This window comes from Etheostoma spectabile, chromosome 18, assembly GCF_008692095.1.
Source record: "Etheostoma spectabile isolate EspeVRDwgs_2016 chromosome 18, UIUC_Espe_1.0, whole genome shotgun sequence".
Lineage (NCBI taxonomy): Eukaryota > Metazoa > Chordata > Actinopteri > Perciformes > Percidae > Etheostoma > Etheostoma spectabile.
In genome coordinates, this window is record NC_045750.1 from 17,893,544 (window position 1) to 17,920,143 (window position 26,600).

The window sequence follows — 26,600 nt, forward strand, 5'->3', positions numbered from 1 at the left end:
AATTTATGAGATAGTTCCGGTGCCTCCAGATGTTCCGCTGGTTGTCCCTCTTTTTGGCTGGATGTCCGTCCCCTTCCTCTGTCTCTGTGTTGGTGTTCTAACCTCCGGTGGATTTCTGAGGACTATGGTTACCTGCTCCTCAGATCTCTGCAGGGTAAATCCAGACAGCTAGCTAGACTATCTGTCCAATCTGAGTTTCCTGTTGCACGACTGTACTTACTTCTGACTGTTTACTGTGGCCACTAAGAAGTGTGTTCTTCCGTCGCTGTATTGTTTCTTGTGGGATTTAACTCGTGTGCCTCTGCAGTTCATCACCACGGCTCCATTCTCCAGGGAGATGCTGAACTCATCAGACTGAAGTGGGAGAAAATAAGATCATGCCTTTTACATAGAAGCACAAATTATTACAAAAACATACAAGATCCGTTCTTGATTTGTCTTTTTTTTATGAATATACAATATAGACAGTATATATACTGTCTATATTTTTTTAATTAGTATATTTTATTAGTATTGTTGTTTTGTTTTTGTTTGTTTGTTTTCTTGTCTGATCATTTTTTATTTTTGCTTGTGAAAGTAAAGCAACAATGTTATTTTTTGTAGTGTATTGACTGTTGTGGGGTTATAGATGGCTGGAAAAATAAATAAATAAATACATAAACAAACAAACAAATATATATCCTAAATTCAGTAACACTTTATAATAATGGTACATAAATCATCGTGAATTCATACATGACTTCATGCCTGAAAAAGTACATTGTGAACTATCAGTAATGTGCAAGGATCAATAGTATACCATGCACGACTTAATGCAGGAACAATATGTTAACTCTGCTGTTGTCTTCAGGTCAAATTTGACCCCATTTTCAAAGTTTCTATTTTTAACCAAATTACCCACAAATAACACGGATGGCTCCAGTGGTGTAGTCTACGTGATTCACAGGTATACACAGTATACCCAATAACAAAGTTCCAGGATTTCCATATACCCACTTTAAAAAGCCCAATGACACGCAATAACATACTTTCCGTTATATTTTTGATATATTTTGAATTTTCATCTGTGTTTTTGTACTTCACTTAGGCTAAATAAAGGGATTTCCACTTTAAATTGGTGCCTAAAAGTGTATCCGAATACAGGAGATGAAGTCGTTGATGCTGAAAACCTCCACTATGATATGGCCCCCCTCCCCCTAAATGCTGATTCTGGCCAATATACAGTACAGTATACTCACCCCAATTCATTAGACTACACCACTAGATGGTTCCATAAGTACAAGTAAAGTAAAATGATGGATTAATTTACTATTTTCAATGACTTTTGGGTGCTTTTATTCAATTTTATAGCATTATCCTGACTAAACGTTGACAGTCCATCAACACCCTCTGATCTTAAATATTATTCAAGGTGTGCTTTTTTATCACAACAATTAGATATAATTTCATATAAATGAGGCTTATTGAACATTAATTCCCCCAAAAAGTGTAAAACTAGAGGTAATAAGTCGGTGTTAGTGGTGTATATAGGCTACTGGTAGTAGTGGAAAAAAGTGTGCACGCAAATCACAAATCATGATGACTCAAATACCTCCATTGATGCATTTATAAGCGTATAGCTCCTGCGTGCACAAGATACTATATGTTGTACTAAATGACTGATATCATGCTTTTTCATGCTAATTTATATACCATTATTTTAAATTGTTACTCCATGTTCTTTGAAACTGAACGAAAATCGGATTTCCCACCCCACCATTTGCAATTTTGATTTATATTTCTAAAATGTATCTAAAAACCAAAAATAAGTGCTTACCCCGTCACTCAGATAGAACAGGAGTCCGCCGGGCTGCAGTGTTCTGAAGTTGAGTCCTCCCTCAAAGTTGTCAAAGGGTGAAATCTTTGCTGTGGATCCCAGGTAGCTCTCTCCAGTGAAATAGGCTTTACGGGACATCTGTCACAATACAAACAGATTTCACTTTCATCGGCTCAGAGAACAGTAATCCCCCAGCGGGGATATTGATTGACTCGTGTGAAAGCTGTTGAACTAGAAAAGCCAATTATTTCTCTCAATTCAGACTGAAAAAGCATGTTTAGGTGCGCGTTTTACTGATGTGAGACACGTTTGGTATTGATTTCCAAGAAGGACATACGCAGTGCGTTATCACTGAGAGTGAAAATGAAAGTGTTGGAGGGAGCACTCACAAAGGACTCCTCGGGGCAGCCGCTGCTGATGCCAATGGTGCCAGGCTCCTCCAGCAGATTGAAGTCTTTTTTCTGGAACTGGAAACCTTTCACACAGCCTTTCAGGTTGACGACAGCAGACAGCTCAGGCCTGTGGGGAGACACATACTGCCACCATGAGTGATCTCTACATTATAATAAGTAGTATAATGAGTGTTTTTTACAATGTGGTATTAGTACTTTTGCTTAAGTCAAGGATCTGGATACTTCTTCCAACACTGCCCTGAACACTACCTGCTCAGCAGCAAATAGAGTCAGTCCGAGACTAGCTAGTGAACGAAGTGGAGCATTTAGCAGCTAAAGAGACATATTTCCCTCAGGAGTTGGTGGAGACTAAAAAAACACTAAAAGGGAGAGTAAATATTTGACATTTGTCCAACACATTAATGCTAAGGTTTGGTTTCCTAGATGTTGTAATGGTTGTGGTTTTCAGTCGTATTTTCTTATAGTGCTGTCATTTAAACACGTTTTTAACGGCATTAACGCAAACCCATTTTAAGGGTGTTATTTTTTTAATTGCGAGATTAACGTTCTTTTTGGCCTAGCAAACTTTTTTTTTTTTAATATACATGCTGTTGTAACAACTAGAAATGTTAGAAAAACTACAACACCCACCGGATCTAGCTAGACCAGAAACAAAACAAGAGGTTTGGGCTTGTGAGCCGGCCAAAGAGTAGTAACGTTAGGTTTTGAGTGGATGGCGAGCGCCAGACGCTGAAATGGACACCAATAAGATTCTAAATGAAAAGTTTACTTTTTTTTAAAGTTGCCAAATGGTTCCATTAACAAGACCAAAGTGATCTGTGTGTTTTGTTGTTGTGAACTGAGCTATCATCGCAGCACATCCAGTCTGAAATACCACATGATGGCCAAGCACACAGCTAATGCTGTGAGCCCCCCCCCCTTGTCAAAGTATTTTTTTCACCCTTTTATTGATGGACAGTGTTACATTGTGTGAGAGATTATTTGCTCAAAGTGCGATTTTTAGTGTGAATATGAACACTACAGTAGGCTATATGCTAATGTGGGTTTCAATAATTTAAAAAAACATTTACACAAAGCGAGCCGATCCACTTTTCCATGTTGATAAGAGCATTAACATGAGAAAAAAAAAATGATGAGACAAAAATAAATCAAGGGACATTAAGAATAGATAAAAACGTGTGATTAATTGCGATTAATTACAACCCTGATGTGTTCTAGCTGGTCATCAGCACTCATGTCACCTGGCCCTCGTTTTACCCTCGTTACCTTGTGTTTTTTGTTTTTGCGCTTTCATTTTCTCTTGTCGGTTCATTGTTGTTCCTCCCAGTGTCATTCCCTGTGTCTTTGTGGTTATTGCCTTTCCTTGTCTTTAGTTTTCCAAGTGTTTTTTTGGATTTTGCGTTTTCCTTTTGCCTGTCTCAGGACACCTTCTGTTGTAAGCCTTTTTTATGTTAATAAACCTTCTAAACCTTTTCACTGCTTCCTCGCTTTAACACTCTGCCCTTCTGGGTCCAGTGCTGCTAATCCCTAAACATGACAGACGTTTGAATGACAACCGTTTGCTTAAACGTTTGTTAAAGCAATAAGGTGATACAGTCAGTAGTGTGATTACAGCTTATTGCCCGCCCCTGAGTGGGAGAGAAATCTATGAATGCAGCTTTAACAACAGTGAGCAGATGTCTCCCACGGAGAAGTTGGACTCTTGCAAAAATGAAATATGTTTCTCTCAGTTGCCAGTTCCTACATCAAAAAATTTGGATTTCTTGCAACCAAGATGTCAAAAAAAATAACAATGATGGTTCCAAACAACGCTGTAAGTAAAATAAAGGATCCGTTTTTATTAAATTTAATACCATTTGAAAAAAGTAGATAAAAGAACGTTGATGTTTTTAACAAAAAAAAATACAAAAAATACAAAAGATTACATAAATTTCGGAACAAAACTTGGAAGCAAGTGACAAAAACAAAGGGAAAGCAACAATAGTGTCAAAAGACAACCAAAACATTATTTTAATTTGAGATTTTGACCCAAAAAACAAAAAGTTGGATGGTGGACAGGAAGACAAGACAAGGGTGAAAGTGTATTTAACTTACCTGGACTTGAGAATGCTGGAGGGAGCTCCACCTATGTAGATATCTGAGAAAGGCAGTGTGGTTTTTGGATTCTCCATAGATTTAACATGGCTCTTGTCCACCAGTAGGATAACCTTCTTTGACTGATGGTAGATCACTGACACCTGCACAAAACAGGACAGTTACAGCAACACGTGACTCATTAACAAGGTTCAAGCTGTAATGTAATGGAGGGAATCTACCTCATGGTATCGTGCATCATTTATTTGCATCTTGGGTAGGTTATTCTCCAAAAGCTCGGGCCCTTTGCTGAAGCCAAAGTCGTACATTAGGCGCAGGAAGCCATTCTTTATCTCTAAAAGGAAGAATTTTTCCTGAAAAAAAGAAGGTAAATTAGATTAGGTTTTGCCTTTTGGGACATTTCAGCTACAAAAACTTTTAGCATTTTTATTCTCAAAGAAAAAAAATGGTTACGTTAAATGTGATAAAAACAACATTATGTTGGTAAGAACCACATCTGTTTCCCAACAGGTAACATTACAGACAACCTCTGTGTCCCAGCAGGTAACAGTAGGACAGCATCTGTGTCCCAACAGGTAATGGTACGGACAACATCTGTGTCCCAACAGGTAACGGCAAGGACAACATCTGTGTCCCAACAGGTAACGGTAAGGACAACAGCTGTTTCCCAACAGGTAACGGTACGGACAACATCTGTTCCCCAACAGGTAACGGTACAGACAACATCTGTGTCCCAACAGGTAACGGTACAGACAACATCTGTGTCCCAGAAGGTAACGGTACGGACAACATCTGTGTCCCAACAGGTAACGGTATCGTTAGCCTTTTGAAGAACCAATCCTATAAAGGCACTTTTTAATTATGGTTTTAATGACTTTCTGATATTTCTCACCTTAGAATGCACAGCATTACACAATGCATTACCTATATAACTATTTATTCATATTTATACCATATCTGTCATATGTACTTTCATGTGATACTGTTTGTGTCTTTTAATTGCCCCGCAGGGACAAATAAAGTTATTTGCATTGAATGAATGTATTTGGTAACCCTAAAATCACATGGGGCCCCAGCCTGGCCCCTCTTTTTTCAAAATGGTCCAGATTGCCACTGGTGGTGCTCCGCCCTCCGGCCTATTTTAGGTTTACATTCGTCACACACACATTCGTCACACACACATTCGTCACACACACATTCGTCACACACACACACACACACACACACACACACACACACACACACACACACACACACACACACACACACACACCTTTCCCAGAGTAATTATTGCACCTGTATTTTAACCTATGCTATTATACCTTGGAGTGGACAAATCTTTTTATGACTTTGTTTCAGGGTGTGCAAGTATATATACAAGTATATTGGAGTGGACACTGGATTTATGACTTTGCTTTTTGTTGTGTTTGAAATTAATGTGTACAAATGCTAAAAAGATAAATAGTAATCGAAAATGAAAATATTGGACTGTTAAAGAAAACTTTAAAAAAAGGCATTTAGGTCTTAAGTGAGTTTAAAGATAAAGTCGCCAGACTTACCTCATTGACCATGAGGAAAAGGACACCATTGTTTGCGACAGTTCGCACTGAAATATCAAATCTGGTGACAACACCAAATTTGCCCCTCCTCTCCATGTTGTTGATGAGCGCGTAGCCCGTTCCATCAAACAGGTAGCTAGCAATACGGCTCTGGGAAAATGCCAACTTGTACCTGAGAATGGAGGGAGAAATGTCATTTCATACATATTGAACAGTCTATAGATTAAAAATAAAAGTAACATCTAGTTCATTTACATGCTTTATAAGTCAAATTTGAAAAAAGGATGGGAACCAAATGGGTAAAATGGGCAACTCCAACGGGCGCCATGACCCCCAGGGCCCCAAGAAGTCTTGATTCATAGAGTATTTTCACCACTAAAGTATGTATCAATAAGGGCTGAACAGATAATCGTTTACAAATGTAAATTTGAACGAACGCGATTAGCTTATCGTGAAGCACTGTCACGTCTTGCTCCTGTGTCGAGTTTGTTTTCTGTTTTCTGTCTAGTTTTCCCCTTCGTGTTTTATTTTGAAACTCACTGTCTCATTTCAGTTATGTTCACTTCCTGGTCCTTGTCTGCCTTCCCGCCTGTGTTGTTAAAATTGCTTTTATAAAAAGTTCTAAGCTTAGAAACAAGCAACCCAGCTCAGAGATGAATCGTGACCATAAAACACTGGCGCAAAGCGACATTTTGAAAATGGAAAAAAAAAAAAGGCAAAAGGTACAAGACCGTTTACAGAAACTGTTGTAGACGTCAATGTTAGCAGCTAGGGCTAGCCGTGCAAGGGTGCGGTAAACATTTCCACGGTAACAGTCAGTTCCACCAATCAGAGACGTCACTGGATTAAGGATTGAGGGTAGTGTAGTATTTCTCCATAAGATCGCAAGTAAAACCTGTTTTTTATAAAACAAGGTTAATTTCATTCAGACTTCTTCTACAGCAGCATAAAAAGCTCATTGTCAGTCCAACTTGGATGGTTTCGAAATTAAGGCTTGTACTTTTTTTTTTTTTTTTACTTCAGGTAACACATTACTCTATAGGAATTTGGAAGTGGCAGTGCACAAGGGCTTGGGTTTTGATTCAACATTGGGGGAGGCACTTTATAGGCGGGGTTGTCCCCCATAACATTTTGAGCCTCAAACACTTCCTTTTCTGCATCAATTTATTGGGCAAATGTCTTTATTCACGTAAATAGTTATTCTCCTGTTTCTGCATATTAAGAAACATTTCATGTTTTTTGGGATGTTTTTTTATTTTTAGAAATCATGTACACCTCAACAACAAATCTGTGACGCAACCTTGTTAAAGCTCGGATGTAAAAGATAAAACAAGTCTTTTTTTTTATGCTCCGGTTTGGTTCTTTAACCTCCTGATGCAGCCAAGTAGAGACGGTTCTGGTTTTACGGCATGTTTTAAGCCCCCTGAATGTATTTTTGTACCTTCTATTTTATTTGAATTTTGGAGGGGGACAATTCTAAATCTGCTAAATATTGGGAGCAGAGGACACATCCCCTGCATCCCCTTTGAAATCTACGCCTATGGCAGTGCAAAAACATAATGCCAGTGAGTTGTCGGTGAGGAAGAGGGGGTCAGGAGGGGCCTATGGCAGGTTAATCCACTCATGCATAGTGTTCTGTACCTGGAGCACGGTGCCGACTTGACAACATCCATTTTGTGAGTCTCTTTGAAATTGTATAGACTGATCACGTCGTTGTTCAGTGAACCCAACTCGATGCAGCCCACAAAAGGTGCTAGACTCAGGGGAGGTGGAAGCTAGTACATTTACAAAGACAAATACATGGCTTCATTTAGAAAAAAACTGATGATTAGATATGGATTTATTTGTGTCAAGGACTGCATGTGAAAGGCATTACCCTGACATCTGCTGGGACGCCGCCAACAAAGAACACTATATCTTTGGGGTCGATGTCAAACAGCGAGTCAGTGCCTGGAGCTTCGCCTTTCTGGATGAACTTCTGCTCGTCTGTGGAGCTCTGGCTGGGGATGGTCAGGAAGACTTTTCCATGTCTGCCCAGCCTGCAAGCAAAGAGCACAAAGGAGCATGGGTAATCACACAATCTGGCAATCTGACACTCCAGAATGCCCTTTTTTATTTTACCCCTTTATTTTAGTTGATTACAGCAATTCCACTGTTAAAGACTATTTTCCAATATCTGAATGAAATCAGGAGAGTCTTGCTAAATTGTTTCAAAAAGAATCAAGTTGTAGTATTGCAATGTGTGACCAGTATTTACATATTATGACAGCGTTTAACGTTAGTGGTGAGATGATTGTCTTTAGATGTGAGACGTGTCAGGCGGCTGTCTTTTCAAAGACTGTTTAAAGTCTTCTAGTGTCTGGTAGGCTCAACTTTGAAAAAAGTCATTCTTGTATAAAGTTCATGAATAGATGTTACCTCTCTACTTTGATGTAGTTGAAGACTGCGGGCCATTGGCTGACAGGCTTGGAACCTAATGGGATCTCAACATCTTCCCCCCCGAGGTTGTACACGTACACCAGGTTGTCATTCTTGATAGCCAGTCCCATGTAATCCTTCTTACCCTGTGAGAAAAAACAGCAGAACAACCTCACGGTCAGTTTTCATTTTCCCATCAAGTACCACTGTGGGATCCGCTTCAAAACAGGGACATGCCCTGCAATCCAACACCCATACTATCATACTCTTTACTATGCCAAAAATATATTTAACATGTCCCAACACTAGGATGTCCTAATCAGCTTTTTTAGTCCATGATCCCGATCAAACTTTTTAAATGTTGAAAATCTCACATTCCAAAACTTATATTTCCTCACATAACAGAGCTGCACACCCGTCTTTTGTTTACTTAAAGAACTAAGTAAACAAAGTAACTAAAATGTGTCCTAAGCTTAACCCTTGTGTTGTCCCAATCTGGTCTCACAGAATACCGTGAAATTATCATGAACGGTTACCAGCATATTACGTAGTGAAGGCACGGAATGTGTGAAAATTCTGTGCGACCACCACGGAAAACCATGCCAAAGTAAAGTCAGTGAGAATGAGACGTATGAAAGCCCGAAAATCTTCATTGGGAGGTTGGTTGGGGTGGTAGATGGGCCAAACAATACAGGATTTGCACCCAGGAGGCTGGGAATCGTGTCCTGCATGTCACAAATCCTACAATATTGTTACGGTATATCAAGGTATTTGGTCAATATTTGATTTTCTCCATAATGCCCAGCCCTAATACATAGTACATCCAAAGCAGTATACCAGAATGTCCTCCTGAACAGTATGCAGTATGCAAGCCAGCATGCTTCTCTAGCTATTCTGACCCGTCCTTTGCACAGCATCGGCAAGATGGTCACATTTTAAGGTGAAATGGGAAGAAAAAGTAGTATGTATGTCCCAATTGTATGCATACTTCATGCAAACGTAAGTACTTTGTAAAAGCAGCTGCAGTACATACTAGAAGTAAAAAAATAAGTATGTGAATTGAAACTCAGGCAAAAAAATAATAAAGTGGTTTGAAAAACATAAACATCCTTCATTTGAGACTAGCTCCAGAGCTCCTGCAGAGGTTATTATTTCACACTGAAAAGATCACTGCATAGTTTACAGTGGCAGTGAAATCACCCAAGTGTCATTAAAGGGAACAGAGAGGCCTCACATTAGGTAGCTGCACGGTGCTGGGAGCGGGCTAACGGTATTTATGTTAATGAACACACACACATGCACTATTGTCACAGCGTCTTTTGGAGACCTTTTGAAAAGGGGCAACTGTGAACTTTCAAAGCCTGTCGTTCCTGCCTACGTGATCACAACAAACTATTCATGTCCACAAGCTACACCCTTCCTTTCATCTTTGCCCCGGGGCCCCTGGGTGCAAGCTTGGGAAGTTTTAGCAGTAGATGTGGGCCACATACTCACCATGAAATCTCCTTTCTAACTAGCAGCTTTTCCACACATACAACAGGAAAGAACGGCCAGGTTGTACAGTTCTTGAGTGTTGTGAAATGTATATGCATAGTTGTTTCCCCACTAGAGCTTTTACTTGATGTAATGGCTCCCATCTGCATCCACTTAGCAGTCCATGTTTTATAGTAACTGATTAATGGCAAAGCAACCGCATACGTTTTCCATGGTTTGGCTCACATTTCTGTCTCCCAGGTATAAGATGAAACGGTCCTCTATGGGATCCTTGTCAGGATCCACTCTCATGAACAAGCTGATGGACGTCACTGTCTTCAGGTCTTCCAGGTTGCTGGGAGGATGAACCTCCACTGAGGAGTGACCGTTGAACTTCATGGACACTTGGACCTGGGGCAGAAAACAAACCAGAAAGACTGAGCCATACATTTCAAATTCATGGCACAGAATATATGCAAATAAGCCTCCCTGTTAGCTTCTAGCATCTTATTATTATTTGGTCCAAATCCTCAGATTTTAATAAAGGACACGTTAATACATGTATCATGTAGTAGGACATGATAGTTTAATGGATAATGTCAAAGTTTATCAGACTCTACGATCCATGCTGTGGTTATAAATCTGCATTTTTACTTGACGACAGTTATTAGACAAGCAGAACGATGGCTTTAGATTGGAAATGCATCACAAATGCAAACAATGCAAAGAGGTGGAGAGTTATTATAAGTCTAGTGTCTGGCAGTAAACAGCAGTAAGTTCACACATACTAATGTCACAAGTATAATATCCAGAAAGAAGAGGATTAGATGTATTTAAGGCTAACGTTACTTGGGTGAGAGGGTGCTCTTAAAGTGAAACTACACTCGTTTTCATCCAAAAACTACAGTGCTAAAACTCAAATGTCATCAAGTAAAGTGTGGAAGTGCTCCATAAGTATATATTCTGTTTTAAAAGAAAAAAGAAAACAATTCATTGTCTATGGAGCAGCTCCATACTTTACAGTATACTTCACAAGACATCACAAGTTTGAGACTCTAGTTTCTGGCTTTTAACGAGAGTAGCTCATGTACACACGTAGCGATTGAACTTTGCTTGGCCATGGAAATAACATATTGGGATTCTTAATTTAAGCAGTGTTTCTCTTTAACCCATGCTACCAAATGATGGTCTGGAACACATTGACACTTTATTTCCTAATACCTGCAAAAGCTAACTTTGTGTAGTTTCCGTCAATACAGCTAGGAGCTTTGAGAAACTCCATGAGTAATGAGAGCTATCTAGAGCCTGCTGCAAAGTTGAAGGCTTCATAAAAGTCATTTGTTAAAAAGGTCCCATGGCATGAAAATTTCACTTTATGAGGTTTTTAACATTAATATGTGTTCCCCCAGCCTGCCTATGGTCCCCCAGTGGCTAGAAATGGCTCCTCAAAAGCTACAGACTGAGAAATGGCTCATACTATGGAAAGCTCATTGTGGAACTGGCTCTAGTGGCTGGAATTCTGCATCAAGGCTGAATTTTGGGAAAGAGACTTCAGATACAGTATTAGGGACCACTAAGGTCTATATAAAAGAGACTTCAGATACAGTATTAGGGGACCACTAAGGTCTATAGAAAAGCATCCAAAAAAGCACCATGTCATCGGACCCTTTAAGCTGCTACATTAAAAAAAAATAGTGAAAATGTCCGTAAATAAGCTATGAGGAGTTTTGTGCCACGTGGTCTGCGTGTGCATGCTCAATGGTAAGTAATTGGGACAGTTCGAAAACTAACTGTCCTAAATCATCCATATTGTAAGAAACTAACTTTCTTGGCCACACTCCTGGCTTGGGCTATAAGCTCTCTGATCCTCATGATGTTGGTGGTCACATTGTTGACGGGCTTCTTCTGCTCGACCACCTTCAGCTTGTCCAGCAGCTCAGGAACGAGAACATTCAGGTTCTCCACTAAAAATGTACATTGAATGAGAGGAAAACAAGAATTAAACTGGATATTTTATATGGAGGAACTGAAAAGTGAAGGTAAGAGAAGGTTATTATCTTTTGACTGGAATTGTATATGTTATGTTTTACTGTTGTTACTTCATGCAACGCACTTTGGATATCTGCTGTAAAGCGCTTTATAAATAAATGCTGATTGATTGATTGATTGAAATGGTATTAAAAATGATGCATTGCACCACTTATGATACCTGCTTCCCCGGCAGACTGGATGGCCTGGTCATAAGCAGCTGTGGAGTATTCATCGTTCCTCATGTTTTTGGCCCACTCCTCCACCTTACTGCTGATGGGGGTGATGGTTTGAAGGACCTCTGCAGAGCGGTTGAGAGTCCCCTCAGCCACGTCCAGGGTAAACTCCAGTCGATGTGGTGTTCTATCTGTAAATGGATGTAGCGGGTGACTGTCATTGAAACACAATGCTTAAAATGGTCAGTTTATCTAAATGAACAAAAACTGGCACATAGCATATCTTAAATCCTGGGCAAACATATAAGCTATATACGCCTAGGTACGTGATAAAACATCTTTTTTTTTTATAACAACCCTTTAATTCAAACATCAAGAGAAGTTCAACAGGAACTACGCTTGTTGACAGGGAAATTACGCTTCCCTTCCTCTCTCTGCTTCTCCTCATAGTTGTCAGATTGATCTACCAGCCCTTATAGAGCTGGCTCAGGTTTGCCTTGGACCCGTGTTATGCTGCTATAGTTTAAGACTGCCGGGGGACTTCCTTTGACGGACTGATCTCTTCTCTCTTTCCATCTGTCTACATTCATGTCCCAGAAATGCTGGTGACTGCTTCCGTGGCTCTGCTCAACGCCCTGCTCTCGGTTTACATTATATTCCACCACAAGCACACAACAACCAAAATCAACAGAGAACTATGTAATGAAACATTTTCTAAAAATTGCAGCCAGCTCGGTTAGCACAATAACATCATGTTAAAAAGCACAGCCGAAACGATTTATCATAAACTATGTAACAATAGTGTTAGTGCCACGATGCTAACGGCATTGATAACTAAACAAAACAGTGCTGTCCCAGATAAGCTAACTCTGACAGCTGTAGGGCAGCTAGCATAAACTCTAGCTGTCTCCATGAAGCTCCCAGCTAAGCTAACTCTGCCAGCTGTAGGGCAGCTAGCATGAACTTTAGCTGTCTCCATGAAGCTCCCAGCTAAGCTAACTCTGCCAGCTGTAGGGCAGCTAGCATGAACTTTAGCTGTCTCCATGAAGCCCCCAGCTAAGCTAACTCTGCCAGCTGTAGGGCAGCTAACATTAACATTAGCTGTCTCCATGAAACTCCCAGCTAAGCTTTTATAACTTGCAATGCAGCTAGGAAACAAGAACAAGCTAACTAATGATAACATAAGAAGGCTCAGTGGATGCTGATTTTAAAGTCATGTTAAAACTATTTCCCATCTTTCTTCCGATATCCAGCCTCAGCCTGTCACTCCCTCCTGTACTAACGTTACTCGGTATGTAACGTTAGCTCACAATGCCTTATTTCTCACTCCCGTGATTTGTTATTTATCAGACGTGACGTGAGGAGAGGGAGATTAGCTAACATTAGCCAACCTATTTATGAAAATAAGAAAATCCCATTTGAATAGTAATTTCAGCATTCGAACAGTATTGATTTTTTTACTATTCAAATTATATTTGACTCTCGGAATTCGTTCAAACAACCCTAATCTGTATCAATCCTGCAGCATCAGATGCCGCCCACCAAGAGCCAGGGTCTGTCCGAGGTTTTTGCCTGCTTAAAGAAAGTTTTTCCTCGCCACTGTTGCACCAAACACTTGCTCATGGGTAATTGTTGGGTCTTTGTAAATTATAGAGTGTGGTCTAGACCTACTTTATCTGTAAAGTGTCCTGAGAAAACTCCTGGTAAATAAAACTGAAATGAAAATTGAATTAACATTAAAATTTCAGACTGCTACTTCAAAACAACCATGCATTGTCTTACCTGGATGAATTCCATTGATATCCTCCACTATTTCTGCAAGTTTTTTGTGGTTTTGGACCATGGTCTCTTTGGTCTCCTCGATGTATTTCAGCTTGTCAATCACTTCAGCTTCGACCTCTGTCACAGGGAGATTCAGTAAATACCAAAGGAACATTTAAACACTTATTGCAATTAAAACAAGTATTTGGTATCCAGTGACAGCCCCGTACCAATTTGTTCTGAATGTAATGAAACAGATTCCTTGAAAACGTTGTCGCTTTTCGTTACCAGGTACTCAAGATGCTTATTGATCCCAGCGATGGCCTGAAACACAGAACACTAAACACTAAGCCACAGCATGTTGACAGGTATTATAGCTAGGGTGTCAAACTCAATTTCACTAAGTGCCAGACTGGAAAATGAGAATCGTCAAGGGCTAGATGTATATTTTATTGACATGCTTTTATTTAACAGAAAAAGTAAAATATTGTAAATTATATTTAAACTGTCTCATATAGCTTTCTAACTTACAGTTTGTGCCTCTAAAAGCACTAAAATAGTTGGATAAAGGTCCTTAGCCTTCATAGGAAAAAGCAACAAAATTGTCTAAAAAAGCACCAATTACGTTGGAAAAAGCGCCAAAAACGTCACTAAAAAAAAGGCCTTGAGTTTGACACGTGTATTACAGCGATGTGTGCGTTGTATTTCTGGGATATGACATACATCTTCCGCTCTTTGGGATAAGTTGTAGGTGGTAAGTGAGGTGATATTGGCATCGTGGATGTATTTCACTATGTTGTTGTAGACGTTGGCAGCACTTATAGCTTTCTGCACAAAGCCATTGGCGTCACTCTCCCTCAGGTCCCTGGTAAAGACAGGATGACATTTACAGTACATTTATTTATAGTATCAAATCATAACAAGAGTTATCTCAAGACACATTACAGTTAGAGTAGGTCTAAACCACACTCTATAATATACAAAGACCAACTATTCTAGTAATTCCCCCAAGAGCAAGCATTCAGTGCGACAGTGACGAGGAAAAACTCCCTTTTAGGAAGAAACCTCGGCGGTAATAAAAACTCATTTTAAGGGAAAAATCTTGGACAGACGCAGGCTCTTGGTAGGCGGTGTCTGACGGTGCTGGTTGGGGGTGGGAGGAACAGTGGCAATAACAGTCAAAATAAAGATGCACTATATACAGTACTCATATTCAGTTATCTAAAAACTACAGTGCCAGTGCCACAGACAGGGTAGAGAAGTCTTGAGAGATGGACTAATGGATTCATTTCCTACTAGCAGTTCTAGTTATAGCTCTATTATCTTTATTGGTACTATAATTGCCACTGTTCTCCATTCCAACTGCCATAAGTATTTTGAATCATATTTCTCCATATCTGTATGTATATATCTGTGTATCTGTATTTCTGTACGTCTGTATTAGTGTCAGTGTCTCTGTGTTCAAACCGACAGCGGCAGATGCCGCGTACCAAGAGTCAGGGTCTGTCCGAGGTTTCTGTCTGTTATTATGGACGTTTTCCTCGCCACTGTTGCACCAAATACTTGCTCGTGGGAATTTGTTGGGTCTCTGTAAATTACAAAGTGTGTCTAGACCTACTCTATCTGTAACGTGTCCTAAGATAACTCCTGTTGTGATTTGACACTCTTAATTGAAATTGTTCTTTTCATGGGTCTGATTATTTGTAACTAAGAAATTGAATCCAGAATTGTGTCTCACTTCTCCAATTTGTTGGCCTGTCGGTCCAGCTCGTCGGCGTGCTCGTCGGCCCTCTGCACCAGATCTCTGTCGGCCAGCGAGAGACGCTCAGTCTTCTCCATCAGCTTTAGGCTGGCGCCATCGATCGACGCATGGTATCCGCTCACGTTCTGTACAGATGGACACGTGCAAAAACACGTAGTTATACAATTTACTATTTCCATTGTCAGAATCCACAAACATCTCTGTAACGGTGCTGCTCTGTGTTACATCCTCAGAAATTGATTCTTTTTACCCTGTGATTGCACACACACACACACACACACACACACACACACACACACACACACACACACACACATCAGGATGCTTGTAATTCCCCACAGAGTAACCCAATTGAGAGCCGCTTGACTAAAAAGGGAGAGCTGTTTGAGCCCAAAGTTTATTCAATCTATGGCCAGCCACAAATTGCTTCCAAATCAAATTGCCTACTTTTAGAATAGAACACAGGCTGCGTCTCAGGAATCCATTTCATGAATAAATTCAATGCTGTGACTGAGATACAGGAGCCCCATATAAAAGTCTATTAAATTATGATGCACTCTCCTGGGTAACAGTCATGGGTCCTCACAGTCATGTGGGCCTCACCTGCACCATAGCATCCACCTCAGACACAGTCCTCTGTGTTTCAGAGACGGAACCTCTGGCCACTTCCAGTGTATCGTTGACAGCAGCGTGGTCCTCTGTCAGCCTCTGCTGCTTCGCCTGGAGACACAAGGAAATAAGAATAAGTTTTATACAGCACTTTCACAAAACCAAAATAAAACATATTACTGGGGAGAGCTAAGGGAGGTTGGAGGCTGTTGTGAAAGGGTGGTGTTTGAGGATTTAAAAAAATTAAAAATAAAAATACAACAAATTCAAGCTTCAGAATTTTGATACAGTAGAGCTATATATGAAATGAGAAGGGGGTGAAGATCCCCTTTCTAGTTTCACACATACATGCATACATATATCCAAAACAGGCAAATACATCATTTTGAGATTTTGTATGTTGTTAAAAATCAAATTGTATGTCTCCTTTCAAAACATACAAATTATATATTTGGGAAATTATTGTACTATAATTTGTCTATTTGTGCTTGTAAGTTTCTCCTAAATTAACCAAAGGTTAGCATTAGAGAATGACTTGTTTGCATATTTAAACATTGAAAAAATGCTTCATGGGGAAATCTGTTAGTCTATAGCAAATGTATTTTTTTAAATTATTTTTGGACATTTTAGGCATTTATTTATAGGACAGCTGAAGACATGTAAGGAGAGAGGGTGGGGGGGTAGGACATGCAGTAAAGGGCCACAGGTGGTGTAAAGTGGAACCCGTGGCCGCTACATCAAGGACATGCTATATGTATCTGGGTATATGGGTGAGCGCTCTACCAGGTGAGCTACCCAGGCGCCCTGCAAATAGTTGTTTACTGGTATATTAATGTTTTGAATGTCAAGAACAGCCCCTTTAAGTTTGTATTTTACTTTTTGCTGCTAAATTGTGGGGTACAGTTTTAGCTTGTATTAGCCTACTTTTTAATAAAATGTAATATGATGTTTTTCTGAACATTTTGATAGGACTCATATGGGTATCATGGTATATGCAAATAGCCTAAAAAGGTGAATTTATGAAGATATGTAAAAATCGAGAACATTTTGTCAAGGCTCTGACACACCAACCCGAATATCGGCCGTTGGACAGTCTGACAAGGTCGGGGACTCGAGTCTGTTAGGTGTGTTCTGTGCTGTCGTCAGTCTGAGGAGCCGTCAGCGTTCATTTTGGCCGATTCAACAAGTCAAATCGGCCAGTGGGCAGTCGGACTCAATGACCAATCTGATTGGTTGAGTGCTAGCCCTTGACTAGCGAATCATTGCATGAGAAAACCGGAGCTGACAACGCCAGTATCTTCTTATTATTTGCAATTGTGTTTTCTTCCGTTCAGCGAGTACTGACAACAACGATCCTTCTTGACTACGACAACAGTATGCTCTATGTTTATTAGGTCTAGAGAGATGTTCAGTCATTTCCGTTTTTTTTATTTTTTGGGCGACACCTGCTTTTATGGAGATGTATTACGTATTGCACACACACAGAACTTACGCTCAAGTCAGCGTCGCTTCGGTGTGTTCTGAGGCACTTTTTTTGACCTCGGGGAGTCCGACTGCCTTTTCTGTAGGCCGTTGGGTTGGTGTGTCAGAGACTTTAAACCTCAAAGGGTTAATAAGATCTTCTTATTGGAGGTATGTGACAGTAGCCACACCCTTTTAATGTGACTGCATGACCGAGTATGGCCAGAGACGGTTTAGAACCGAGACGCCCCAACTCAAGCTATATGTTTCCTGTATGTGAGTCACGTGGGCTCTGCCACCACCATGCCTCTTCAGGAGACTAGCGCCAGGTCTGAGTGTGTTGATTCCAACAGGAGAAGTGAACGTGAACACAGATTACGTGCGATCCTTTTGCTCCGTAGTCACCAAAGTAGATATTGAACCCACTGCTCACAAGCCACATATCTCCAGAACATTCTGACACTAAAATGGCATTTTTCAGACAGATACATCAGGAGAAAATAAATTATGTTTAAGACCTGTTTCTGGCCCAGGACCAATGTTGTCTGGTTCTCTGGCAGCACAGAGAAGCTAACGTCAGCTAACATTGGTGAACGCCCTAACAAAACTAATCTCCATGATGCTTATGTCCTTTAGCTGTGTAAATATCTAACTTTAGCAAAAGAAAATATTAATAAACTATACAAATATAACTGTTCAATCAAACGAGACCACGCCCCTTTAGGAGACAGGAAGTGTGTACTATTTATACTATTGGCAATGCTTGAAATGCATCTTTAGTATAAAGGATCTTTGGTATGGCACAATGATGCAATCATTTGATTGGCTGGGTGACCCAGCAGCGTGCACACCGTGGCTTCAGCTGGTGTTGACCGGTCTGTGCTGAGGCGAGGAAGAGCCCCCAGATTAGGAGAGGCTCCATGTTTGGTTAGTGCACCATTCATGGCATTGAGTTACAGCAGAGACCCTGATCATGGAGATCCCCACTCCTGATAACACACGCGCAACCAAAAAATCCACAAACACAGACACACAGCATTGAGCAGCAGCTGCTGGACAGCAGACCCATAAAGTCAAACAGGGCATGGCAACCAGGGCTGGATCACAACTTCCTGGATCCAAATGCCAACAACATGTGTTTTTACAGAGTTGTAAAGCAACACATCCAGGCAAACCACATTCAAATACAGCATATGAACTCAAGGACTGGGAGGTCCATATATCATGTGCATTGAAATTACTGCCAACCATTGGTTGGCTGGAAACTTGCCTCAGATACTTCACGTAATCCATTACAGTGAGCATCACGCCTGATATTTCTAAGTTTAAAAAAAGCAGATGCAATAAAGCTAATAAACTACAATAGCTTTCTCCATTTCCACAGAGGTCAGCACTAAGAAGATGATTTGCACTTTAAAGTTCACCAAAGTTGAACTCCACCGATTCCATTGAATCACATTCATTTCTCTACAAACTTAAGTTGTTTTAAATACTGGTGTGGCTGGGCTATTAGTGCGCTACTTCTGCAAGACAGATTCTAATACAGTGTGTCTACATTATAGTAGATATATGGCAAATTATCTTATGCAAAGGAGAGTATATGCCTCATATCTACTGTATCATACTGAATAATGTTTTGTGGAGCAGTCTAAATGATTTGTCTCTCTTGGATTTGGGATAGTACTGTGAGGATTCTGTGGGCTGTATCATGGGAAAATAAAGTAATGTTTCTGTGTGTAGGATCTGAATATTATCATGGGAAAATGTGTTGTATTGCAGTATTGCTGCTCCCCTTGTGCGGGCCTCATCCTAATGTGACAGTCCAAAGCTCCCACAGATGGTTTTGTGTTTCTGTTCTCAGCACTTAAATACCACCAGTAATAGGCTTCTCTGACGTGCCTGGCAAACAACAACCAGAACTCTCTCTCTTTCTCTCTCAGTTTCTGCATGTGCAGTGCATGCCTATGAGGAAAATACTCTTGCGTCTTTCAAAGCCAGATGCCTTGGTGTGATTGAGCAAAACTCAACATTGTTTGAGGAGATAAGGTAAGCCAAAGACAGAGAAGGAACTTCATGCCAGTACACTCCCTTACAGCAGGGAAGAAGGGCTGTGAGCTCATTTACAGTTAACTAGTCTATTTCAATGACGTTTCATTTCTGGGATTGTTACCGGTGACGCCAGAATTTCCGCGGGATGTCCCTCACTTTTCATCCAGATAGTCGTCACTTTTCGCTTTTTTGTGTTGGCGTTCTAACCACTGGTGGATTTGTGAGGACTATGGTTAACTGCTCCTCAGATCTCTGCAGGGTAAATACAGACAGCTAGCTAGACTATCTGTCCAATCTGAGTTTTCTACAACTAAAACAACTTTTCAAAACAAATTCCTTCCTGACGCTATTTTGCAGAGGCATCGTGGCGTTTTTCTCCCATTCCGGAATGCTGTGTGGCAGAAGGTCTGCCAATGCGAGACCAACAGTTTATCAATGCATCCATACTGACAAACACAGAAAGAGAAGGAAGGAGTAGCGATGAGAGAGTGGAGTGACACTGAGCAGGAGCCTTGAGTTCATGGGAAATCACCTCATTCCTCTGGAATTTGAGGACACTGGCTCTGTTCCTGTCCACCGTCTGCTGGACGGTGTTGGCTGCTTTCTGGAGAGAGCCCTGAGCGTCAGACAGCTTGGTGGAGAAGCGGGACAGGATCTCCCTGACAGGTGGGAGGCGGCCGTCTGTGCTCATCAACTTCTTTTCCATCTGACGGATACGCCTCAGCACTGAAAAACACAGGCCAAATGAGCCATTACTTTATCATTGGTGTCCCATTTGAGTCACTCATGAATTGGTACTGTACACACACTGGCCAAAGAAATAGAGAACACTGCACTTGATAACTTCAAACATGAAATCTTTCTGTTTTCTAGAATTATTACTATTTCCCTATAATTACATACAGTCAAGAAAAAGACCAAGGCAGGGCGAGACCGAGTCAAGACCAAGACCAAGGCAGAGCGAGATAGAGTCAAGACCAAGACCAAGACCAAGGCAGGGTGAGACCGAGTCAAGACCAAGACCAGATTTGTGTTAGACAGCTTCTTCTTATGTCTCCCACATTTACTTTCTTGGGAGTGTGTGTAAAGGGGACAGGAAGAGGGGGGTCTCAGGGAACACATATTATTAGTAGTCAAGTTATTGGTTATACTTGCAAGCTTTAACTCATGGACATAAATCAGACAATGCGCAGACTTGAGTCGACCTAAAGTCGCCCAATCAGTTCCTTGACTTGACACTAGTGCTCAAAACACTTCATACTCGACTCGGACTGGAAATGCGACCCTCGTGAACAATCTTAATTCTTTTTTAAACGTCTGATCAGCTGAATCCCCTCCATGTGTAACATCTAACGTACTTACTGTACAAAATACTTAGTACCTAATGTTTCTGCTGTGCACGGCCACACGTGAGAGACAAATATGAACATGTTGACCGCGCAGTGAAGCTGCTGTGCCATACATCATAATCTTTGGGTTCAAAAACTTCATACAACAAGTAGGGCTGGGCAATATATCAATATTATATCAATATCATAATTTGAGACTAGATATTGTCTTAGATTTTGGAAATCGTAATATCGTTACATGGTAAGTGTTGTCTCTTCCTGAGTGCAACAACTACAATATCCTCGCAATGTTGACATTGAAGTATTTGGTCATGACTATCGTGATATCTGATTTTCTCTATAATCGCCCAGCCCTAATAACAAGATCCAGAGAGAAAGGCTGAATGCAAAATATGTGGACTCTAGCTCAGAGGCTTAAGATGTGACTTGGACTCTAGCTATGAGGCTTGACTCTTGACTTGGACTCTAGCTCAGAGACTTGAGACTTGGACTCTTGCACAGAGACTTGAGACTTGGATTCTAGCTCAGAGACGTGAGACTTGACTTGGACTCTAACTCAGACGTGAGACTTGACTTGGACTCTAACTCAGACGTGAGACTTGACTTGGACTCTAGCTCAGAGACTTGAGACTTGGACTCTTGCACAGAGACTTGAGACTTGGATTCTAGCTCAGAGACGTGAGACTTGACTTGGACTCTAGCTCACAGACTTGAGACTTGGACTCGTATCTGATATCTCCTCACAGTCATGGGCTTCAGTCGACTCGTCCGTGGCGATGGGCTCTCGTGGGGACAGGTCCAGTGTCCTCATCCTGGCTACCATTCCCTGGGCCCGCTCAGTGTTCTGCCTGGCCAACTCTGGATCCACATCCTGGTGAACACTGTACAGCTCCCAGTCATGGATCATCTCTGTGCACATACATTAACACACATAGATGAGTTATATAAGTCAGACTTAGAGGACTAAAAATGCAGAACTACAAAGATACTGCACATTTAGTGTGTTTCAAAATGACTGTTTGCAAATGAATCCTAAGAAGAACAGATAAGCTCATAAGAAGCTGGAATCCAACTAGTTTAATGTTAGGCGGACAGATTCATTTAAGAGGACGGAGGAATGAAGGTGTGCTGTTAATTTAAGAGTGGGTTATGAGATGGCTAGATGTGGCAGCGTTTAAAAATATGTCATGAAAACATTTTTCAAGATTGGATGTCTACACTAGGAAATGGAGAAGGTACTTGAAGTTTCTCTAGCGCTCTAAGGAGCTTAGTGCTGGGGAGAGACGTGTATGTTGGGCTTATGGTGCTGTCATTATACATTTCTTATTTTGGTTTATGGTGCGTTTGGTTTATGGTGCGGCTGTGGCTCAGTGGTAGAGAGGTTGCCTGCCAATCGGAAGGTTGGTGGTTTGATCCCTGCCCCTGCAGTCATTGTCGAAGTGTCCTTGGGCAAGACACTGAACCCTGAGTTGCCCCCGGTGCTGCGCATCGGAGTGTGAATGTGTGTGAATGTTTATCTGATGAGCAGGTGGCACCTTGTACGGCAGCCCCGGCCACAGTGTATGAATGTGTGTGAATGGTGAATGTATCCTGTAGATGTAAAAGCGCTTTGAGCAGTTGTTAAGACTGGAAAAGCGCTATATAAATACAGCACATTTACATTTATTTGTTATTATGCTTTTCTATGGTCTTGAATACTGCAGTTAATGTCATTGGGGGGTGATGACAGTTGAATGTTTTGTTAAAATAAAATGTTATTCATGAAAAAGACTATGCAGCCTGCAAAATCAACTCCTAGTTAGTAACATTTTACCTCTCTAACTCTAGTACAACTTCATGATTGCAGGAAATGCAGGAGACAGTGAGTACATTTACATGCAGCCCAATATTTCACAATTATTCTGAATATGACAATATTCCAATATAATGTAGGTCACGTAAACAATTTAAGGTTTTTACGCCCAGTTCTTGCCCGTTTATGGCTTATGGTTAGCTCTGTGTGTTGCTATGGTTGCTGTACACAAACCAACCAGCCAGCAGTTTGCAAAGCTGCAGACCTGATGAGAAGGAGAATGCACAGCTACTTTCAAACATTGTGAAAGACTTGGATATCAACAGGTTTTTGGATATGAGCACACATTGCTACGCCGACCTTTTCAAGAAGCTGGTTGAAAGAATTAAAGAAGGAGGCTGTGTGTGAAACATTTACTTCATTCACATCTTAGTTGGAACTAGGGCTGGGCGATAGGGAGAAAATCAGATATCACGACATGCTTTACCAAATACCTCGATATCGATATTGCGGCGATATTCTAGGGTTGACAAATGGTGCTTTAATAAAATATTTTTACACTTAGATTTTAGATAAATAATCATCAGTAATGTGGATATAATGTCTAACTGGGGAAAAGGCAAATAATAGAGCAGCTAGAACAGTCTGGTAAGTTCAGATAAGTGCATCACTTTACTGTAAAGAAGCCTAGGGTCATATCATATCAATATAATATCGATATATTGCCCAGCCCTAGTTGGAACGTTGTCTTTTTCGGAATAAGGGCAAAAACCAGAATATTATGTGCATGTAAACGTAGTGACTGATGGGACAGAAGAGGCGTTAGGAGGCAAGCTGCAGGGACCAGAGCCTTTTGGTACCTTCGATGCGTAGGTTGAGATCCGTGAGGTTTGTGCTGAGCTGCTCAGCCAGAGTGACCGTCTCCAGCGTGTCGTTATCCAGCTCGTTCCCCAGAGTCTTGACCACACTCTCCTGGAAAATGAAAACAACAAAACTAATCAACGACGCATCAATCAGTGGGTGAAGACCATGGAGGGGTCTGAATAACTTGAAGATGTCAAGTCCTTTGTAGGCTAAGCTATGGTGTTTAAAGAATGTATAGGATTTGATTGTGATACTGTATAGTGGCATATGGATATAGTGGAATTTTAAAGTGCCCATATTATAAAAAAATAACTATCCATGCTGTTTTGAGTGAGTTACGGGGTCGCCTTCAGTCTCCAGGTGAGCTGTTCAGAATCTGCACGGCTTTCTACGTCACTAGCCGAGACGAGGTGGCTAACCGTAGCATGCTAGCTCGTTCTCAATGACTAAACACTGCTCCAACACACACTAGTTTACCTTAATCTCCAAAAGAACTACTTCCATGTCCCTGTTCTGCAGGTCTTCCACAAGTCTCCCAGCTAATCCTGCCTTGGACTGACCAAAGATTTTTTTTAAATCTAGCTGATTGAACTAGTTACCCAGCTACTGCGCATGTGTGACTCCTAAAGATAATATAGAAGTGAGATGTCTCACTCTGTAGCTAAAACAGAGACCTAAACACACAGGGTGAAAAGAGGATCTGCAGCAATGTGCTGTACAACAGAAATATGGTGTTGCTTAAACATCTAAAGCATTTGAGACTGTGCTTAAATGGTTAATGCTATCTAAATAAAAGATGATGGCTTTGCCGACCGATTCTCCCAGCTGTTTGATGTCCAACACCACGGCATCTGTGGCCTTCTCCAGCTCCCCAGTCTGGTCCTTCATCACAGAGGACTTGTTTCTCCAGCCAAGAAACTGAGTCTGGAAGCAAAGCACACTTGTTCATTTATTAGACCAGCTCATTTTAAAAGAAAAAGAAAACATAAACCCTCAGGCTAAATTTACACTGCTACTTTGGTTTAAAAACAAATTTCCCCCTATCATTCCCCCTGCTCTGGCGTTTCTGAGCCCCTAACCCAGAGATATTTTTTATGTGTGTACAGCATGTACCTGCAGTCGTTGAGCAGTGTAGTTGTAGTATTTGAGCCTGTCGTTGGCAGCAGCACCGGTAGAGATGTTCAACATTCCAACTTTCAGCTGGTCCAGAGTCTTATTGGACAGCCGCAGGTCCCCAATCAGATGCCAAATGCAATTATCACAACCTAAAACCAAAGGAGATACCTGGATCACAGCATTACAGCACAGTTGGGTTTTATCCTTTTTACAACAGTGCTCTGTTGAAGTGTTAAGTCAACTTACTGTTGTTGCACAGGTTGACTGTTGCAGCCTCTGGCAGGCACTCTCCTGTATGCATATCACAGTGGCCGCTTTCACAGTCACACTCTGTAAAAAACAGATGTACTTCATCATAGACTGTAAAACAGACAGTTCTGCACGTCAGCCTAAATTGCTGATCAGCTGGAAACAGCTCACTGCATTTGCCAAATATATACTGTATAAAGACCCAGATGGTAGCTGGCTTGAGGCCTTCACATCTGTCTTGCGGCCTCTCTTGTGTGGGACTGATGGTTTTCTAAAGCTGTGTGTGTGTGTATAGATTTGGGCTCTTTGGTGATGTCATCCAGCTCCCAGCAGAGAGTCTCCGGCCACAGGGTCACAGCTCTCAGCAGATGTTTCTCTGACATCATGAGCACTACTGTGTTAGTGGGTGTGAGAAAATGAATACTCAGCGCAGCTTTTCTTCTGGGAAAGTGTTATCTGTAGTGAATGTTTGGACAAATGGTCTTTTTTTTGTTTTTGTTTTTTTAAGAGAGCGAGAGAGCATTTGACGTGTTATATGACGGACAGATGACTTACTCTGGCAGCCGGCAGGGCTGTAGTCCCAGTAGCCCGGCAAGCAGCGCTCGCAGTAACGACCTCCAGCCCCCGGGCGGCATAGACAGCTGTGAGTGAGCGGATGGCAGGTGGAGCGAAGGGAAGCTGGCCCGCATTCACACCTCCGACAGCCCTGACAGCTGGAGAAACCAGAGTACCCCTCCTAGATTACATGAATGACAAAAAAAAAAAAAAAAACACCATTTGATCCCAGTATCTGGCTGTTCACGGCCACCTTAAAAGATATTATTCTACATCATTCAAAAGATAATTCCGCTCTCTTAGCTGAGGTCTTATTTTGGTAGTTTTGGCCATCATTAACATACTGTATGCAGCATCATACTCACAAAAGTTATTGCTGACATCACAGCAACATTGCTACAACAAAGTCCAGAGGGGCACGAAAAACACTGACAGCTTGTCACGAACCAACAGTTTAGCCAAATTTTTAAAATGGCTTTGTTAGGAGTTAGAAATCAAGTGAGCACACAAAGTTCCTGAAATGGACCAGAACTCACCAGTACTGAGTAGAATACCTTCTTTTCTACTTTTACTGTGTTTTGTCTTCCAAATAAATGTGGCTCACCTGGGTCAGGTTTCTTGCCAAGTTGTACTTGATTTTTTTTAATAATGTTGCTGCATTGCCAGAAATTGTTATTATTTTAAAACAGGAATGAAAATAAGACCAACGTTGTGATAAATTGGAATTATCCTTTAACGCTGCTTTAGATTAAATCCCTGAGTCTCCCAGAAGAAACAGGACTTCTGAACGCAGAGTTGCATGTTTCCTCTCACCTCACACTGGTCACAGAGTCGTCCGGTGACACCCGGCTTGCAGTGACATACTCCTCTCCGGTCGTCGCATGAAGAGGTGCCACATTCATTGCACTCGCACTCTGCGACAGACACAGGCCATATTCAATTATGGGAACTCTTGGGTCAAATGATGTCACAAGCATGGTGGAAAGGGTTATTTTTGGAACTGCAGGGCCTCCAAAAGGCATACAGCAGGGGTCTTCAACAGGGGGTCCGCGACCC

The 26,600-nt window shown here is 41.2% G+C and overlaps 1 protein-coding gene across 1 annotated transcript in view; it reads right to left on the reverse strand.

Moving 5' to 3' along the window:
• The window catches only part of lama4 (laminin, alpha 4), a 51,323-nt gene that overhangs the window by 11,104 nt on the left and 13,619 nt on the right, over positions 1–26,600 (reverse strand). The window contains exons 6-30 of the mRNA XM_032542424.1: positions 26,358–26,458; positions 25,545–25,725; positions 24,987–25,070; positions 24,738–24,889; positions 24,438–24,548; positions 23,621–23,732; positions 21,713–21,877; positions 20,152–20,345; positions 16,104–16,220; positions 15,477–15,625; positions 14,462–14,603; positions 13,969–14,062; positions 13,760–13,876; positions 11,983–12,168; positions 11,598–11,737; positions 10,020–10,184; positions 8,301–8,446; positions 7,759–7,921; positions 7,524–7,657; positions 5,883–6,054; positions 4,545–4,676; positions 4,324–4,466; positions 2,206–2,335; positions 1,817–1,954; positions 221–354 (exon numbers count right to left, since the gene is read on the reverse strand). Coding sequence (XP_032398315.1) covers positions 221–354; positions 1,817–1,954; positions 2,206–2,335; positions 4,324–4,466; positions 4,545–4,676; positions 5,883–6,054; positions 7,524–7,657; positions 7,759–7,921; positions 8,301–8,446; positions 10,020–10,184; positions 11,598–11,737; positions 11,983–12,168; positions 13,760–13,876; positions 13,969–14,062; positions 14,462–14,603; positions 15,477–15,625; positions 16,104–16,220; positions 20,152–20,345; positions 21,713–21,877; positions 23,621–23,732; positions 24,438–24,548; positions 24,738–24,889; positions 24,987–25,070; positions 25,545–25,725; positions 26,358–26,458 — 3,502 coding nt within the window. The remainder of the gene's footprint in view (positions 1–220; positions 355–1,816; positions 1,955–2,205; positions 2,336–4,323; positions 4,467–4,544; positions 4,677–5,882; positions 6,055–7,523; positions 7,658–7,758; positions 7,922–8,300; positions 8,447–10,019; positions 10,185–11,597; positions 11,738–11,982; positions 12,169–13,759; positions 13,877–13,968; positions 14,063–14,461; positions 14,604–15,476; positions 15,626–16,103; positions 16,221–20,151; positions 20,346–21,712; positions 21,878–23,620; positions 23,733–24,437; positions 24,549–24,737; positions 24,890–24,986; positions 25,071–25,544; positions 25,726–26,357; positions 26,459–26,600) is intronic.